Source organism: Xenopus laevis, chromosome 9_10S (assembly GCF_017654675.1).
Source record: "Xenopus laevis strain J_2021 chromosome 9_10S, Xenopus_laevis_v10.1, whole genome shotgun sequence".
In the NCBI taxonomy this organism is placed as follows: Eukaryota; Metazoa; Chordata; class Amphibia; order Anura; family Pipidae; genus Xenopus; species Xenopus laevis.
Genome location: NC_054388.1, coordinates 54,999,084 through 55,019,707, shown reverse-complemented (window position 1 = coordinate 55,019,707; position 20,624 = coordinate 54,999,084). Strand labels below are relative to the sequence as shown.

Genomic DNA, 20,624 nt, shown 5'->3' with positions numbered 1-20,624 from the left:
AAACAATGTTTAGCTCTCTTATGTTGCTAATGTGCCTGTTGGTGAATTTTGTATCTGTCTCCTGTTACATTTCGTTGTTACAGAGGAACTCCACACAAACATAACTTAAGCTTTTTGAATTTTCGAATTTCTATTTACACCGTTTTTTATTTTTACACTGAACTGTAAAAATACTGAAATCAATGGCCAGCTTCACAATGGTCGATGTTTGGGTGCCTTCAAAGGTGGCCAATCAAAATTTTCCATCCAGCCCGTTGGACTAGCCGACAAGTGTTCTGCCGATATTGGTCGGTTCTTTTCCCACCATAAACGCACCGAATAGCGTACGAAAACTTGTTTTGTATGATATTATCTGTGTGTCTATGAGATACAAAAGTAATAGGAACAAATATATTGATCAATTGTTATATTATTAAAGGGTGTGGGTGAAACATTTTCCGAATAGCAGCCTAATGCCACTGGTCTCTGGGTTAGTCGGATTGATTAAAAGTTGCTAATTTCAGGGCATTAGGCGCTTTCCCCAACAAACCCACAAGCCTTTTTTTGGGGTTATAACTTCACCCCTTTGTAATAAAATGTATTAAATCCTGCATGGCTAATCAGCAATCATTAAAGGGGTGGTTCACCTTCAAACAACTAGTTGTTTTCAGATAGATCACCAGAAATAACGACTTTTCCAAATGACTTTATTTCCTATGTGTGACTTTTTCTAATATTGAAGTGTAAAGTGTCATTTTTCACTTTCTGAAGCAGCTCTGGGAAGGGGGGGTCACCGACCCTGTAAACTATTCCAAATGGATACATTTCTTATCTTTGTCCCTGCTGAGCAGAATCTCTGGGTTTCATTACAGACAGCTGTTAGAATTGATACAATAGTTGCTAATACTCCAGAGATGCTGCTGTATCAACTCAATGTTATAAAATTGTAACAGTTTAGAGTCTTGAATTACTGAGCTGCCAGACTCAAACACCAGAGATGCAACTTTAAACTTAGATTTTGCAAAAACGGTAAAAAAATAAATAATGGAAAATAATTGATAAAGAGTATATTTCGAAAGAGCTCGGTTCTGCAGGTGATGCTCCTCATTCCGAGAACTTCCACGTGGGGCAGCAGCGTAACAATTCTAACAATACATATTCTAACATGATCGCCACTGGGTGGGACTCATTGCGGAGGTTTACTATTCCTTCAGTCCAGCGAAGCACTAGGTTCACGCCCCTATGTACAGAACACATTCCGATTGGTTACAGTGTGGCGCGAAAACGCCGTCCATTTTCGATGCCATTGGTTGAGAACTGGCGCGAAACAGGCACACGTGATCTGTGTTCGCGGGGAAAAGCCGGTGTTGTTAGTGAGCGGATGTTCTCATCAGTCGGAGCAGCATGGACCTGGTAGATCCTTCCCAGAGCGCCGCCGCGGCAGCCGGAACACAACTAGTCAAGGATGAAGTGGCCGAGAAGTGTCAGAAGTTGTTCCAGGATTTCCTGGAGGAGTGAGTGCGGGGAGTGGGTGGTACAGGCACCGTTCCGGCTCTAGAGTTTAGTGTAAGGCCCAGTACGCCGGCTGCTTGTGGGTACAGTTTAAGAATAGGGGCTATAGTATATCCTGGGGCGCGGGTTGTCTGCTAGAAACTGTGCTACACTGTAACTCCCGGCATCCCCTGGCAGCTAGGATATCACATGTAGCTAATGCCCGTGGTTTATCCTGTACGACTGGAGCAGCGTTGCCCAACCTTACATAGTGTGTCTATAAGGAGGCTGAATCCATCCACATGTTATACCCAGCAGTCTGTGCGGCACCGCGTCATACACCGCAATGTAGCCATACAATGAGAGGCGCATGCGGACCACCGGCCTCTAATCAAGACTGCCCTGCGTATCTCCGACTTATTTCCCCGCCCTCCGTGTTCTCATTGTGTAGTTCCGGCCAGTGGTGTAACTAGATGTGACTGGGCCCACAGCAAATTAATTGTAGGGACCCCCAACATAACCAGAGGCTTTTCCTTTTACCACTATGGGGTATATTTATCATAGAGTCGAGTTAGAGATCTCCACCGTCCTCTAGGGTAAAATTCCGCTACTCCATTAATTTTTATAGGTTGTTTATTGATGGCTGAAAGTTCATCCTTGGACAAATACACCTTTCGAAATCCCATAGAAATGAATGGATAGTGGTGGAATTTTACTATAGTGGACTGTGGTGATCTCAAACTATACCCCAATATGTTGAAATTGCTCACTATGTATGTAGGGCCTAGGGTTGCCGGTGGCCTTCCCAGTAAAATTGATGTTTGATCCCAATGTTATTAATAGGGAAAAAAGAGATGGATATATAGGAAGGCCGGTATTTTTTCCAGAAAAGGTGGCAACCCTAGTAGGGCCTCATGTGGCCCCCTATACCTCCTGCCCCCCCCCCCTGCAGGCCCTGCTTCTTCTGTAGTTATGCCCCTGGCTCTGGCAAGAGATTCCGTTTGTTCAAAATATCTTCAAAGAGCGAGTTTGGCTTCTGTTTGTTCAATAAATGCCAGTAATGATGCTGTGCATTTTTGTCTGGGGATTCTATATGGAGACCGTATAACATGTGCACTCACTTGTCTGCAACTTGGTTCATGGGGGCACGTGTCCTTCCACGCGTATACAATACTTGTTAGGAGTTCAAATGGGCAGCACTCTGATTAACCCTTTAAGTGCCAGCAGAATTTCACATTTTGGTTACGCGAAATGCCAGCCGTTTTTGAAACATTTTGTGCTCTCTCAATTTAGGGGCATTTTCTGAGGGGAAACCTATAGTTTACCTAGGAAAACTATACATTGTTTTTTTCGGTAGAAACTGAGCTTTCTAAATCTGCCTGAGTTTTCATGTATTTCCACCTGTGCAAAAAAATTTATAGTGCTAAATACCAAAAAAAAATGAAAAATTACCATTTTTCATCGTATATCAATTTATACCAGAAAAATATTTCATTTTACGGATGAAAATCCAACTGATTTGGAAAGCCTTATGTCTCTCGAACGTGCCAATACCAGATATGTATAGTTTTAGGGAGATTTAGGACTTCTGTACCTCAAAAACTCCCGGCAGTATATTGCCGAATTTTGAAAGCACTAAGGCAGAAAACGGCATGCTTTAGATTCCAAGGCAAAAACTCCTGAAACCGTAGGTTTACCCCAGAAAACCATACATTTTTGAAAAGTACACATTCTGCCGATTACAAAATGGGTAACTATGTCTCTCTAATCCCAACTACCAAACATAAAAGCTTGTCTGAACATAGCGGTTTTTCAAAAAAAAATTCAAAATTCTGAAAAATCATTGCAAAGGTTTTATTTTGCTGCTCCGCATATCCCAAACTATATTAGGTACCAAGAAAAAGCACCTGAAATATGATTGCCAGGGGTCCACTGAACAGTTTGATACCCATTATGCATAGGTTTACCAAAGTATCTGGCATTTAGAGACACCAATATGAAGTTAGCACATCCAAATTGATCAGGACTTTACTTCAGCTACTGAGAAATCAACACATTGACTGCATTTTTTGTGGGGTAAAACACAGAAATATATGTTTACCCCCCAAACCCATATATTTTTGGAAAGTACACATTCTACAGAATCTAAAATGGGTACCCATGCCTTTCTGCTCCAAACTACTGAGTCGCAAGGCTTTCCCAAAATTGTCGGTTTTGGTGAAATATGTGAAAATTGCCTCAAACCTTCAACTTCCCAGCACCATATCACCCATGTATCATTATGTACTAAGAAAAAGCACCCTAAATATGATTGCCAGGGTTCCTCTGAACATTTTGGTGGCCATTGTTCATAGGTTTACCAAAGTATCTGGCATTTAGAGGCCCCAAAATGAAGTTAGCGTATACAAACAGTCCCGTGGGTAACTTCAGCTAATGAAAAATCAAACACATTGACTGCATTTTTGTGGGGTAAAAACACAGAAATATATGTTTACCCCCAAAACCCATATATTTTTGGAAAGTACACATTCTACCGAATCTAAAATGGGTACCCATGCCTTTCTGCTCCAAACTACTGAGTCGCAAGGCTTTCCCACAATTGTCGGTTTTGGTGAAATATCTGAAAATTGCCTCAAAGCTTCAACTTCTCAGCACCATATCACCCATGTATCGTTACACACCAAGAAAAAGCACCCTAAATATGATTGCCAGGGTTCCTCCAAACAGTTTGGTGGTCATTGTTCATAGGTTTACCAAAGTATCTGGCATTTAGAGGCCCCAAAATGAAGTTAGCGCATACAAACAGTCCCGTGGGTAACTTCAGCTAATGAAAAATCAACACATTGACTGCATTTTTGTGGGGTAAAAACACAGAAATATATGTTTACCCCCAAAACCCATATATTTTTGGAAAGTACACATTCTACCGAATCTAAAATGGGTCCCCATGCCTTTCTGCTCCAAACTACCGAGTCGCAAGGCTTTCCCAAAGTTGTCGGTTTTGGTGAAATATCTGAAAATTGCCTCAAAGCTTCAACTTCCCAGCACCATATCACCCATGTATCATTACGTACTAAGAAAAAGCACCCTAAATATGATTGCCAGGGTTCCTCTGAACATTTTGGTGGCCATTGTTCATAAGTTTACCAAAGTATCTGGCATTTAGAGGCCCCAAAATGAAGTTAGCGCATACAAACAGTTCTGTGGGTAACTTCAGCTAATGAAAAATCAACACATTGACTGCATTTTTGCGGGGTAAAAACACAGAAATATATGTTTGCCCCCCAAAACCCATATAGTTTTGGAAAGTACACATTCTACCGAATCTAAAATGGGTACCCATGCCTTTCTGCTCCAAACTACTGAGTCGCAAGGCTTTCCCACAATTGTCGGTTTTGGTGAAATATCTGAAAATTGCCTCAAAGCTTCAACTTCTCAGCACCATATCACCCATGTATCGTTACGCACCAAGAAAAAGCACCCTAAATATGATTGCCAGGGTTCCTCCAAACAGTTTGGTGGCCATTGTTCATAGGTTTACCAAAGTATCTGGCATTTAGAGGCCCCAAAATGAAGTTAGCGCATACAAACAGTCCCGTGGGTAACTTCAGCTAATGAAAAATCAACACATTGACTGCATTTTTGTGGGGTAAAAACACAGAAATATATGTTTACCCCCAAAACCCATATATTTTTGGAAATTACACATTCTACCGAATCTAAAATGGGTCCCCATGCCTTTCTGCTCCAAACTACTGAGTCGCAAGGCTTTCCCAAAGTTGTCGGTTTTGGTGAAATATCTGAAAATTGCCTCAAAGCTTCAACTTCCCAGCACCATATCACCCATGTATCATTACGTACTAAGAAAAAGCACCCTAAATATGATTGCCAGGGTTCCTCTGAACATTTTGGTGGCCATTGTTCATAAGTTTACCAAAGTATCTGGCATTTAGAGGCCCCAAAATGAAGTTAGCGCATACAAACAGTTCTGTGGGTAACTTCAGCTAATGAAAAATCAACACATTGACTGCATTTTTGCGGGGTAAAAACACAGAAATATATGTTTGCCCCTCAAAACCCATATAGTTTTGGAAAGTACACATTCTACCGAATCTAAAATGGGTACCCATGCCTTTCTGCTCCAAACTACTGAGTCGCAAGGCTTTCCCACAATTGTCGGTTTTGGTGAAATATCTGAAAATTGCCTCAAAGCTTCAACTTCTCAGCACCATATCACCCATGTATCGTTATGCACCAAGAAAAAGCACCCTAAATATGATTGCCAGGGTTCCTCCGAACAGTTTGGTGGCCATTGTTCATAGGTTTACCAAAGTATCTGGCATTTAGAGGCCTCAAAATGAAGTTAGCGCATACAAATAGTCCTGTGGGTAACTTCAGCTAATGAAAGATCAACACATTAACTGCATTTTTTGTGGGGTAAAAACACAGAAATATATGTTTACCCCCCCAAACCCATACATTTTTGGAAAGTACACATTCTACAGAATCTAAAATGGGTACCCATGCCTTATTGCTCCAAACTACTGAGTCGCAAGGCTTTCCCAAAGTTGTCGGTTTTGGTGAAATATCTGAAAATTGCCTCAATGCTTCAACTATCCAGCATCATATCACCCATGTATCATTACGTATCACAAAAAAGCACCCAAATTGTGATTGCCAGGGGTCCTCCAAACAGTTTGGTGCCCACTGTGCATAGGTTTACCAAAGTATATGGCATTTAGAGGCCCCAAAATGAAGTTAGCACATACAAATTGTCCTGTGGGTAACGTCAGCTAATGAAAAATCAGCACATTGTCTGCATTTTTGTGGGGTAAAAACACAGAAATATATGTTTACCCCCCAAACCCATACATTTTTGGAAAGTACACATTCTACAGAATCTAAAATGGGTACCCATGCCTTTCTGCTCCAAACTACTGAGTTGCAAGGCTTTGCCAAATTTGGCGGTTTTGGTGAAATATCTGAAAATTGCCTCAAAGCTTCAACTTTCCAGCAACGTATTGTCCATGTATCATTACCAGCATAAAGCATCCTAAATATAAACATAGGGGTCTACTAAATAGTTTGATGCCCAATGTGCATAGATATACCAAACTATGTGGCGCACAGAGACCCCCAAATGACAATATGTATAGACATTTTCACGGCTGACGCGCTGGCTGCTGCAACATAACCACCCGGTGTGTGTATTATGCGACATTAGACCACCTAACAGTACAGAGACCCCAGAAAACCATATATTTTCAGAAAGTACACATTCTGACGAATCCAATATGGGTAAATAAGTGTTTCTACTACAAACTGCCAAACTGCAAAGCAATGCTGAACATAACGTTTTTTATCAAATTTCTGAAAATCGTCACAAAGCTTGAATTTTACCCCATTATATGCCCCACATTTCGTAACTTATCAGCATAAAACATCCTAAATATGAACGCCAGGGGTCTACTGAACACTTTGATGCCCAATATGCATAGATATACCAAACTATGTGGCGCACAGAGACCCCCAAATGACAATACTGTATATACATTTTCACGGCTGACGCGCTGGCTGCTGCAATATAAGCACCTGGTGTGTGTATTATGCGACATTAGACCCCCCTAACAGTACAGAGACCCCAGAAAACCATATATTTTCAGAAAGTACACATTCTGACGAATCCAATATGGGTAAATAAGTGTTTCTACTACAAACTGCCAAACTGCAAAGCAATGCTGAACATAACGGTTTTTATCAAATTTCTGAAAATCATCACAAAGCTTGAATTTTACCCCATTATATGCTCCACGTTTCGTAACGTATCAGCATAAAACATCCTAAATATGAACGCCAGGGGTCTACTGAACACTTTGATGCCCAATATGCATAGATATACCAAACTATGTGGCGCACAGAGACCCCCAAATGACAATAGTGTATATACATTTTCACGGCTGACGCGCTGGCTGCTGCAATATAAGCACCTGGTGTGTGTATTATGCGACATTAGACCCCCTAACAGTACAGAGATCCCAGAAAACCATATATTTTCAGAAAGTACACATTCTGACGAATCCAATATGGGTAAATAAGTGTTTCTACTACAAACTGCCAAACTGCAAAGCAATGCTGAACATAACGGTTTTTATCAAATTTCTGAAAATCGTCACAAAGCTTGAATTTTACCCCATTATATGCTCCACATTTCGTAACGTATCAGCATAAAACATCCTAAATATGAACGCCAGGGGTCTACTGAACACTTTGATGCCCAATATGCATAGATATACCAAACTATGTGGCGCACAGAGACCCCCAAATGACAATAGTGTATATACATTTTCACGGCTGACGCGCTGGCTGCTGCAATATAAGCACCTGGTGTGTGTATTATGCGATATTAGACCCCCCTAACAGTACAGAGACCCCAGAAAACCATATATTTTCAGAAAGTACACATTCTGACGAATCCAATATGGGTAAATAAGTGTTTCTACTACAAACTGCCAAACTGCAAAGCAATGCTGAACATAACGGTTTTTATCAAATTTCTGAAAATCGTCACAAAGCTTGAATTTTACCCCATTATATGCTCCACGTTTTGTAACGTATCAGCATAAAACATCCTAAATATGAACGCCAGAGGTCTACTGAACACTTTGATGCTCAATATGCATAGATATACCAAACTATGTAGCGCACAGACCACCAAATGACAATAGTGTATATACATTTTCACAGCTGACGCGCTGGCTGCTGCAATATAAGCGCCTGGTGTGTGTATTATGCAACATTAGACCCCCCTAACAGTACAGAGACCCCAGAAAACCATATATTTTCAGAAAGTACACATTCTGACGAATCCAATATGGGTAAATAAGTGTTTCTACTACAAACTGCCAAACTGCAAAGCAATGCTGAACATAACGGTTTTTTATCAAATTTCTGAAAATCGTCAGAAAGCTTGAATTTTACCCCATTATATGCCCCACATTTCGTAACGTATCAGCATAAAACATCCTAAATATGAACGCCAGGGGTCTACTGAACACTTTGATGCTCAATATGCATAGATATACCAAACTATGTGGCGCACAGAGACCACCAAATGACAATAGTGTATATACATTTTCACAGCTGACGCTCTGGCTGCTGCAATATAAGCACCTGGTGTGTGTATTATGCGACATTAGACCCCCCTAACAGTACAGAGACCCCAGAAAACCATATATTTTCAGAAAGTACACATTCTGACGAATCCAATATGGGTCAATAAGTGTTTCTACTACAAACTGCCAAACTGCAAAGCAATGCTGAACATAACGGTTTTTATCAAATTTCTGAAAATCGTCACAAAGCTTGAATTTTACCCCATTATATGCCCCACATTTCGTAACGTATCAGCATAAAACATCCTAAATATGAACGCCAGGGGTCTACGGAACACTTTGATGCCCAATATGCATAGATATACCAAACTATGTGGCGCACAGAGACCCCCAAATGGATATATAGTAGATAAAATTTACAAGGCAAAACAAAATAAGGCAGTAAAGAGTGAAATGAAAAAAAATCCAATAAAACCACAAAAATCAATGTTTTTTTTTCCAGAATAGTGTTATCGGCCGTCAGAATCACAGTTTGAATATTTTAGCTGGGCCAAACAGGTTATACGGCTAGAAACAAGTGAACACAACATATGCAGAGCTGAAAATGCAATAAAATGGCTAAAAATTCAATAAAATGGCTAAAAATGCACCAAAATACCCAAAATTGCAATATAATCACCGAAATAACATACAAAAGATATTGCACAGTACGGTTAGCGAATACGCTATTCGTAATGGCAATAAAACATTTTTTTCAGCCAAAAAAAGAGACGATGCGATAAGAAAAAAAAAAAAAAAAGCCACAATGCCATGTATGTGCGTGTGCGTGTGTACAAATGGTAAATTACATGTTATGTGCGCGTGTGTGTGTGTGCACATGTGTGTAAGTGCAGTGAGTGTAAGTGACCCCCCCAATCCCCAAAAATGTGTGTGTAAGTGTGAATCTAAGTGTGTATTACTGTAATAAGTGTGTGTTGGTGTGTTTGTGTGTGTAATTGTTGCACTAACCTGAAAAAGTCGCTGAAGACTGTTGCACACGATGTGGAGGGGTCCCAGGAAGACATCTGCGACGATCCTCGTGTTCCTGTGCTGTGGGGGCGGAGATCAACGGCGCAGTGCAGGCTGCAGCAGCAGGACACGTAAGTAACACGTGCCTGCTGCTGCTTTTGGGCCCCTGGGCGATCGCGCCCCAGGGGCCACTCGATCCCCTGCTCTGCTCGTTGCCTAGGGGCAGGGGATCGAAGCGGAACGGAGCGAGCGGCTCTAACAGCCGCTCCTCCGCTCCACAACCCGGAAGTGCTGCAGAACGTAGAATCTACGTTCTGTGGCATTTCAAGTTACTTTTCCACAGAACGTAGATTCTACGTTCTGTGGCACTTAAAGGGTTAAAATAAAAGCCTTTATTTTTCACATGCATGGCAACAACGGCAGAGCAAATTATTCTAATAAAAGAATTCTTCCTGTCTGATTTATTTCTACTGTGCCTTGGGCATCCTGTGATTTCTTTACTGTTCGTTATTCCCTCAAACCTGACTTTATCCCACTATCAGCCCTACCTTGTACATAAAGTATTCAACTAGCAGACTGCTTTCATCTCGGCCTTCACTGGAAATCTGCCCAGTCCAGCTGCTGTAAAGTGATGAGTGAAATTATTCGCAGAGGTTTGCTGTGAAAATGACACCCATAAACTCCAATGGGTGAAAAAAATTTGTTGTGCATCAAACAAATGTTGACGCCCATAGACTTCAAGCCATTTAGGTGGATGTTCTCAGTTTTGAGAGTTGAGACAGGTCAGATTCCCCAATGACTACTGCTGTAAGATGCCATAGGTAGTCACTAGCTATTGGGCCTTAGTCATCGTGTGTGGGACTCTGTGTGGTTGAAAAGGCAGGGCTTATACTGAATTATTCTCTGGACCAGTTCACCTGTTGGTGTGTATGCTGGTTTAGTTAGATTAAAATAAAAAATTCAGCTTCTATCAATACAGTTATGGCAGAAAAAAATGTTTAGGTACATGTAATCCTCTAGATGGCTGAAGCAAATGCTTTATATGGGTAATATAGTGCAGGAAACCTGATCAAGTTTAGTTTGTATCAGGAGAGTGTAAGAACTTTTTAGCGATGTACCATAATATGTGTGTTACTGGTCTCACCGTAGCTATAGTTTCAGGAAATCCAAGATTGTTGCCCATTGGCGTTAGGTCTGTGTAAAAGCAAGTGTTCCATAACTATTCTTGCTAGGCACCCAAATTGACTGTGTGTATGGAAGATCTGACACATCTGCATGGCTGCTTGAATAGGGTTCATCTTGGTTCCCTCTAGTTTAATTAAGGCATTATCCCTAATAATTTTAACTATTATCCCACCGTCCAAGGACCAGCATGTGTAATATTCCGTTCCTATATTTGGGGTGACTAAGGGCTCTTACACACTGGAAATTTGTGTGTGCAATGTATTTGTTTAGATGCAGCATGTTGCATTTTCCTGCAATAAATAATTAAGAATTTTTAAATAAAGGGAATTTCTGCTTTGGCCACATTATTATAAAAAATAAAAAAAAAACTTGTGGTGCAGTGGATCTGTCTAGCTACTTTTTCACCACTTGTTATAGAACTGCTTGGAGAAGTTGTTGGGCTTCTGCATCTGACACAAACTCTATATCACATATTGTTTGACAGTGCTCAGTGATACCAAGGCTTCTGTGTTCACCTTTAACCACTCGTAACCTTGATAATAGAATATATGCAAATGACTACTTACCGCACTGTTAAATTATTTCCTTGTCTTGTACTGTCTAACAATTATACGCTTGCCTATAGGTTTCGGGGTAGCGATGGGGAGTTGAAGTACCAGAGTGATGCAGAGGAACTGATCAGGCCGGAGAGAAATACGCTGCTTGTCAGCTTTGTTGATTTGGAACAGTTTAATCAGCAACTCGCTACCACCATCCAGGAAGAGTTCTATAGGTGAGTTTAAGAGTTATCCTTCTTGCATGAACCCAACAAACATCCCAGAAATCTTGTGTTCTACCAACTGGGTGTCCATCCTTTGTAGTGGTAATAAAAGTGATTGCTTTTTCCTCCTCAAGGGTGTATCCGTACCTCTGTCGAGCAGTTAAAGCCTTTGCCCGAGATCATGGCAACATTCCACAGAACAAAGAATTCTATGTTGCCTTCCAGGAGCTTCCTACCAGACATAAGTAAGACTCCCAACAATTTTTCAGGATAAACTTTAGTTTTCATGTGGAGGGGAGGGATTGTTATGCTACTAAAGTAATGGAGAAATCTCTACTTATATTATTATAATATATAAATTATTTATATGTTATTATTTATAAAGCAAATATTCAACAGCGCTGCACATTAACTTGGTGAATACATTGAACTGATGCAAAAGGTATAAAAGTCCCTTCTCAAAAGAGCTTGTAAAAATATAGTTTTTTGACGTGACTAAAGTTTTGCCATTACTTTGTTTTAGAATTCGAGAGTTGACTACCCCTCGCATTGGTTCACTGCTGCGGATCAGCGGTCAGGTGGTTCGGACTCACCCAGTCCACCCAGAACTGGTCAGCGGAACCTTTCTTTGCTTGGATTGCCAGACCTTGGTAAGGGATGTAGAGCAGCAGTTTAAATACACACAGCCAAGCATCTGCAGGAATCCAGTGTGCGCCAACAGAAAGAGGTTCATGTTGGATACAAACAAGTCCAGATTTGTTGATTTCCAGAAGGTAATTAAGTGTTGTGTTTTATTAATGAGTTATTTTCTGCAGTCTGTATATTACCAAAATATGTTTTATAAGGGATTTAGTGCTGTACAATTAGAAATATAAAGCATTGGTATTTACTTATAATTTAAAACATATAGAAAAGGAAATTAATTTTCTTATAGTAAAACATATTTTAATGGTTGTGTTATGGTCTTATACACCCCAGAGTACAAATAAGTGCTTATATAAAAAGTTTTCTGAAGGGTTAAAGCTCTAGAAGTACTGGGGTTCTTATCACAGCTTTAAGTCCTCTGGCATGTGTAAGAAAGCTATTTTCTGGATGCAGGTCCGTATTCAGGAAACGCAGGCAGAGCTTCCAAGAGGCAGCATTCCACGAAGTGTTGAAGTGATCCTGCGAGCTGAAGCTGTGGAATCGTGTCAGGCCGGGGATAGGTGTGACTTCACTGGATCTCTGATTGTTGTGCCTGATATTTCTCAGCTCTCAACCCCAGGTACTTGGCACATAATCTGATCTGATGGTGTTTAAGGACTTTCATAAGGCAGTATAGAGACAACTTGAAAATGATTTCATGGGTGCATTCTGAATAGCAACTTAGATGTCTGTTATATAAGCTTCTGTTAAAGGATTCCTCCTTTTGCTTTTGCCTTAAAAAAAAATTACTATCCTGTCGGGCAGCTGTCTGTGTCCAGAGTTGCCATCAACCTGCAGCTCAACTTTTAGACAATTATGACCAATGTATGGTGATGGGCAAATCTGTCCTGTTTCCCTTCACCAAACATTTGTGAAAGTTAAAGAAGTCGCTAAACACATTGAAGTTGGTGGGCTTCAAATTGCGCGATCACAAAATGTGTGATCACTTGATAGTAAATAGAAAAAAGTCACTTTTTTTTTTAATTTTTTTAATACGTGTAAAATACCTGTTTTTTATGCTTTGTGGGTTTTGGCTTTTTTTCTCTTTTTCTCTAATTCTTCTGAGACCCATGCAAGTGTTGTGATGGTACTACTCTTCCTCACAGGTGTTCGTGCAGAGACCAGCTCCAGGGTGGGTGGAAGAGAAGGGTATGAGGCAGAAGGTGTCCAAGGTCTTCGTGCCCTTGGTGTTCGAGATCTCTCCTATAAACTGGTCTTCCTCGCATGCTATGTCTGTCCAACCAACCCAAGAGTACGTAGCAATATTGTCTCTTTTGTACCACTTTTTAAATGTTATCTTTATTGGCTCACATAATGCCTCCTTAAAGGTAAAATGGCAAATATATACTGTAAAGCTTATTATTACATCTCAGGAATTACCTTCCCTCCCTTTCACAGTTTGGTGGGAAGGATCTACATGAAGAGGACATGACTGCAGAGAGCATCAAAAACCAGATGTCCGTGAAGGAGTGGGAGAAGGTGTTTGAAATGAGTCAAGACAAAAACCTTTACCATAACCTATGCACCAGCCTCTTCCCAACTGTGCATGGTGAGTCTTTTTGTCATGTAACCTTAAAAAACGGTGCCTTTATTCAAACACAGAAAAGATCTTTCACAACTATTAGTTGAGGTCTGACTAAATGTCAGAACAACAAACACAATTTTGGGAGAAAGAAAAAGAAACCCCACCAATAGTTATGATTCTAAAGTTGTCCAAAAAATTCTAAAAAATGATGTACCACAATTATTTAATGACAATAGTTCCTAAAGAATTATAATAAGATTATAAAGTGCCAGTGCCGCTATAAATTCATCCAAAGATAGAAAAATTCATTATTTAAGTAAAGTGCAGTGCAATAATTTAGAATATTAAACCCAAAAAAGATTTTGATTTAAAAAATTTTTTTTTATAAAAAATGACCAAACATGGTAGTGGGTTAAAAAATGCAGTCACAATCCAAAGAATTAGATGGTAGAAATTGGAAAGAATAGATGGTGGAGTTGTCACGTAAACTAGCTACCTGATTTTTTTCTAGAGCCTGGGACACCACAAAGATAAGGCAGGACAGGGTAACCGGGGCTGTGGCCTTGGTATTTAGCTTGCCCTAGATGTTTACAAGAGGCTAGATAACCCTAAAAAGCCACAAACCGTCGGCCCCTTAGAATAGAAGGAAGATTACAAGAGGTTGTATAGGATAAGAGAGGATTTGACCCAAAGCTTTCTTGCCCCCACTTCCGTTGAAAGAACCCAGCCAGACTATTATTAATAGATCGATTTTACAAAAAGATTCAATTTGAGCACAAGAGGATTACTAGGAACGCCGATGTACGTTTCGCTGAATAGCTTTGTCAAGGCGAAAATGACGAGCCTCACCGGTGTGCGTGTAGAAATAGACTTCCGCAATGCGCGTCACTAATCTCGCCTCTCGCGAGATTCGCGTCATTGATCTCGCCTCTCGCGAGGTTACAGTCATCACGCAAGCGCCGAACTTAGTTCTCTTACTTCTCGCCGGTATACTTCATCTTGACACTCCCACCCAAATCTGGATCCAGATTAGTGACGCGCATTGCGGAAGTCTATTTCTACACGCACACCGGTGAGGCTCGTCATTTTCGCCTTGACAAAGCTATTCAGCGAAACGTACGTCGGCGTTCCTAGTAATCCTCTTGTGCTCAAATTGAATCTTTTTGTAAAATCGATCTATTAATAATAGTCTGGCTGGGTTCTTTCAACGGAAGTGGGGGCAAGAAAGTTTTGGGTCAAATCCTCTCTTATCCTATACAACCTCTTGTAATCTTCCTTCTATTCTAAGGGGCCGACGGTTTGTGGCTTTTTAGGGTTATCTAGCCTCTTGTAAACATCTAGGGCAAGCTAAATACCAAGGCCACAGCCCCGGTTACCCTGTCCTGCCTTATCTTTGTGGTGTCCCAGGCTCTAGAAAAAAATCAGGTAGCTAGTTTACGGGACAACTCCACCATCTATTCTTTCCAATTTCTACCATCTAATTCTTTGGATTGTGACTGCATTTTTTAACCCACTACCATGTTTGGTCATTTTTTATAAAAAAAAATTTTTTAAATCAAAATCTTTTTTGGGTTTAATATTCTAAATTATTGCACTGCACTTTACTTAAATAATGAATTTTTCTATCTTTGGATGAATTTATAGCGGCACTGGCACTTTATAATCTTATTATAATTCTTTAGGAACTATTGTCATTAAATAATTGTGGTACATAATTTTTTAGAATTTTTTGGACAACTTTAGAATCATAACTATTGGTGGGGTTTCTTTTTCTTTTCTCTCAAAATTGAGTCTTTTTGTCATACCAGGGTTTTTATAATACTGTGTGAGTTTGTTAGAAGCTTTTTCTAATCTGATGCTCCATTGCTTATTCAGGTAATGATGAAGTGAAGAGGGGAATCTTATTGATGCTGTTTGGGGGTGTCCCTAAATCAACTATGGAGGGCACATCTTTACGTGGAGACATTAATGTTTGTGTTGTTGGAGATCCAAGTACTGCCAAGAGCCAGTTCCTCAAGTAAGTAAGTTCTGCAGTCTGAAATCTTTGTCTCTATCTGTGCTTTTGCATACAACTAAGGAAACTGCGCTATTGGAGAGGGCACTGGGACATGAAAACTTTTTTTTTTTTTTCTTTAATTGAGCTAATGATCGTTGTTTCTTTAGGCACGTTGAGGAGTTCAGTCCCCGTGCGGTTTACACTAGTGGGAAAGCCTCCACTGCTGCCGGTCTGACAGCAGCCGTTGTGAGAGATGAAGAATCCCATGAGTTTGTGATTGAAGCTGGAGCACTGATGCTTGCTGACAATGTGAGTATACTGAGCTAGTTGCTGCTGCAAAGTGTGAACAGCTTGCCAAGAGTTAATTTTAAATCTTTATGCATGTTTTTTGTTTGTTCAAAATATCCATTTAGCATCTTGCAGTCAGGCTTAATTCCTTGTGTTTGTCCTGTAGGGAGTTTGTTGTATTGATGAGTTTGACAAGATGGATACAAAGGACCAAGTGGCTATTCATGAGGCAATGGAACAGCAAACTATTTCAATTACCAAAGCTGGTGTTAAGGTAATGTTCTTTTCCTCTGAAAAATTGTGGCTTCAGGGCCTTATATATTTGTGCTTCATACCATTCTAAATTGTTTGTTATTAATTCCCAGGCTACACTAAATGCTCGGACTTCCATCCTTGCTGCTGCGAACCCTGTAGGGGGCCGCTATGATAGAGCAAAGTCACTTAAGCAGAATGTGAACTTGTCTGCTCCCATCATGTCCAGATTTGATCTATTTTTCATTCTTGTGGATGAGTGCAATGAGGTAAATAACTTTGGCAAGAGGTTGGTTTGAAGCAATTATCCTGTACACTATGGGTGCTCTGCTACTGATTTGGCCATTTACCTTACTTAGGGACTAGTTCATGCAAAACTGAGGAAAATGTATAGTTCATCTTTGAATTGTTGCTCCCTGTTCTTTTTCTTGTCTGGTATCTCCTCCAGACTTGTTGGTGTCCACAAGGTGGTAGTGTTTGGAAAGTTTTTACATTTCTGTATATGAACCTGTGGAAAGATATTTTAACCTCAAACATAGTTCTGTATCTGCCTTGTCACAATGAAGGCAATTTAAATTACTGTATTACTGTCAGTACTGTACACAGATATTTCACACAATCAGTCCATGTCCTGTGAAACTTACAAGTCTGTCAGGTGCTGGGATATTTAGCGACTTCTAAGGCAACCAATGAATAGCAAAACCGAACCTAGGTTTTCCTAGCTCCGAAGCCAGGATTTACCACAATGGCTTTTTTTTTTTTTTTTTTTTTTTAGTAGTGAACAACATAAGAATATACATGAATAGCTTGTTGACCAGAAGTCCCATGAAGCTATTATAGGAAGAGCAAGAATACAGGAGGGATGTGGGGTTTTAGTAACATAAGATATGCCTGGTGCACTAATTTAGAACTAATTTAGAACTAATTTAGAATTTTAATGATTTTCAGGTGACCGATTACGCCATTGCCCGACGTATAGTGGACCTCCATTCCAGGATTGAGGAATCAATTGATAGAGTATATACACTGGATGAAGTCAGGAGATATCTTCTTTTTGCCAGGCAATTCAAACCTAAGGTAATTTTGTTAAAAAATCTTTTTTTTTTTTCCCCTCTTGTATGCTGTTTGTCTTAATACTGTTTTTAATGCACACAGATCTCTAAGGAGTCAGAAGACTTCATAGTGGAGCAGTACAAGCGACTGAGGCAGCGAGATGGCTCAGGAGTCACTAAATCTGCTTGGAGGATTACTGTACGGCAGCTGGAAAGCATGATCAGATTGTCTGAAGGCATGGCAAGGATGCACTGCAGTGATGAGGTTAGCAACTCTCCGTGGTCATACTGTCCATTGTTTTAAGTCATTTGTTACAAAGGGCAGTGTTACCATTGCCATTTAACTGTATACTAAAATAGATTCTAAATAAGTCGTCCTATCTAGCTAGTATTTTTTTATTTAGCTAGTGTTTAAACCTTCTGGGAAAGCTCCTAGATGTGTTTTGAAGATAGATGAATGATGGGTTCTGGTAACATTTCACTTCCAAATCTGTTTTGCAGACCTCTGCACATAAAATAACAGCCCAACATTTCTTAGGATGACCGTCACACAGCTAAAAGTTGTGGGCAGTTTGCTCAGCGACAGGTTATACCCTGGGCACAAACTAGACCCTTTGGTAGTCTATTTGATGAAGGCCTGAGTTTCTGGGGTGGTACCGTTTTGTTAGGTCTGTTTTCTCTACAGGGCTCGCTGCCACCTTCCTCCCCCAACTTCTTACGCATCGCCTGTTTATCTTTAGGCTTGGCAAATGAGCAGTAGCAAACTCTTCACAAAAGTTCTGTACTGCACATGCACCAAGTCTGAGTGTCTTACAAAGGTACAGAGCATGCCTGGGAATCTCTGAAGATACTGTCAGTGGCTACTCTGCAAAAAAATATCATGGACTGGAGGGCTTTTTAAAGGAGAGGCAACAGCAGCCCCATGGAGAGGTGTAATTTATTAATCACTCTGGGATCATAACACAAGTGACTTGTCATGATCAATAAGTGCAGACAGTCACAAGGTCACCCAGGAGCTGTATTACTTCATCTAGTGCGGTACTCATTCTTCTGTTGCTGATGGCATTACTGTTTTGGATTTCACTAATCATCTGAGCAGAAGAAACAAATCCTTATGTGTTTCCATTCCATTGCAACAGGTGCAGCCAAAACATGTAAAGGAAGCATTTCGGTTATTGAACAAATCCATCATCAGGGTGGAAACTCCGGATGTCAACCTCGATCAAGAGGATGAACATGAGGTAGAGGAACCTCAGGAGGGCATTAATGGTAAATTACCTGCAGATTTATTTATTTAATTTTCAGTTTGGTTGCCTTAAAAAAAAATTGAATTCCAATTTTTTGACTGCAGGAGATGCTGATGTTCCCAATGGTGTTAATGGCCACATAAATGGAATTAATGGGCATGCTGAGGAGACGAATGCTGCTCCCCCAAAGCCATCTTTGCGTCTTAATTTTGCTGAATACAAAAGGATCTCCAACTTGCTGGTCCTGCAGTTGAGGAAGATTGAAGGTGAGTTGTGCAAGTCACTAAATGATGGCGGGGAATCATTTAGTGTCAGAGTTGCTATGAAGAACACTAAAGTTTGTTCTTTCTTATAGATGAAGATGATGAAAATGAAACTTCTCAGAGAAAGAGTGAACTCATTAACTGGTACCTAAAGGAGATTGAGTCAGAAATTGACTCGGAAGAGGAGCTCGTTAATAGGAAGCAAATCATTGACAAAGTTATTCACAGACTTGTGCACTATGTAAGTATTCCATGAAATGGCAGTAACCGTTTTACCAAATAGGTACAAGTTACAGGTATGCCTTAATACTAAAAGTCTCATTTCATTTAACGTTTGGGTTTCTTTTTTATTTTAGGACCAAATTTTGATTGAGCTCATACAAACTGGATTAAAAGGCACAGAAGACGAGAACGTAGCAAAAGAAGAGGATCCTTACCTTGTGGTTAATCCCAACTACATACTGGAAGATTAATAGGCTGCTTTGTGCCTCAGACTTCATTTGCAAGACTTGCGCTTTTCCTATTTGGAAATGTACACTCTGTTTCTCATTTAGAGATTTTTTTTTACCCAAGGATATACAGTATCTGCCATCTGGTTTAATTGGTTGCTCAACCTGGCATCTGGTTTAATTGGTTGCTCAACCTGGCATCTGGTTTAATTGGTTGCTCAACCTGGCATTTTATGAAAGCTCTCAACTGGTTTTACAGAGGAATTTTTGTGCCTTTAATTTTTTATACTTTTAGAAGCATCACATTTTATGATGTTTTAGAGACTTTTAGATCTACTGCTAAGTGTCTTAGTTATGTTCAAATTCTGAATAAACTTTTATTTGTAGATACTGTTAAATTGTGACTGATTGCTTAAGGGGCAGAGACACGCTCAAATTGGGGGAGATTATTGCCCCGAACTGCCTCCCGCCGGCTACAATGTAAATCGCTGACGGGGTGGCACTTGGATCCCTTTGTTTTCCGAAGTCGCCGGGAGTCCGGGACACCGTGAAGTCTCACAGAGATAATTACTGTGTCGCTTACCGAACCGCAAGGTTCATTTCTCTCTGGTTGTTGCAAGGAGTTTTTCTGTTCACCGAAAGGAAGGCACTTATACATTGAGATTGTTGCTAGTTGCCGCACTTCCGGGTTTCGGAGACCTTGGCGACATTTTGATCAGGCGTGCTGTGCACAAGTTCTGGAGCAGACAGCAACAGGCGCAAGAGACCGAACACAACTCAGAGACTTTATGTTAAAGGAAAACTATACCCCCCAAACAATGTAGGTCTCTATAAAAAGATATTGCATAAAACTGCTCATATGTAAAATCCTGCTTCATGTAAATAATTCATGTCATAATAATATACTTTTCTAGTAGTATGTGCCATTGGGTAATCATAAATAGAAAATTGTAATTTTAAAAAATAAGGGCTGCCCCCTGGGATCGTAGGATTCACTGCACTCACAAACATACCAACAAACCATACATGTAAGGTCACATGAGCCAATTAACAGACAGAGTTGTCTTTTGCTTCCACACTTCTTCCTGTTACAGTTAGTGTTGTAGTATTTCTGGTCAGGTGATCTCTGAGGCAGCACACAGACCATCACGAAATGGTGGCTCAAGGCAAGAGATGTAAAAGGGCAATATTTAGTTAAATATATATTCCAGTTTGGTAAGATTCTTTAATATGCCACTTAATATGATATGAACTATCTGTTGGGGGTATAGTTTTCCTTTAAGAGCTCTCAATTCACTAAGGTAACCCTGTTACAGTATAAGGGACCAGAACA

General features: G+C 40.2%; 1 protein-coding gene across 2 annotated transcripts; it reads left to right on the top strand.

Moving 5' to 3' along the window:
• The first annotated feature begins 1,294 nt into the window (after nt 1-1,294).
• Nucleotides 1,295-20,192, top strand: mcm6.2.S (minichromosome maintenance complex component 6 S homeolog). 2 transcript variants are annotated; one of them, XR_005964450.1, is made up of 18 exons: nt 1,295-1,493; nt 11,401-11,547; nt 11,670-11,780; nt 12,059-12,308; nt 12,634-12,799; nt 13,326-13,471; nt 13,618-13,768; nt 15,620-15,761; nt 15,908-16,049; nt 16,195-16,302; nt 16,394-16,549; nt 17,229-17,357; nt 17,436-17,597; nt 18,472-18,601; nt 18,684-18,845; nt 18,935-19,083; nt 19,199-19,437; nt 19,496-19,677. XR_005964450.1 is itself a non-coding variant. In NM_001087121.1 (17 exon segments), coding segments are annotated over 17 exon segments (2,478 nt in total). In that variant the 5' UTR covers nt 1,331-1,383; the 3' UTR covers nt 19,316-20,192.
• The last annotated feature ends 432 nt before the right edge of the window (nt 20,193-20,624 follow it).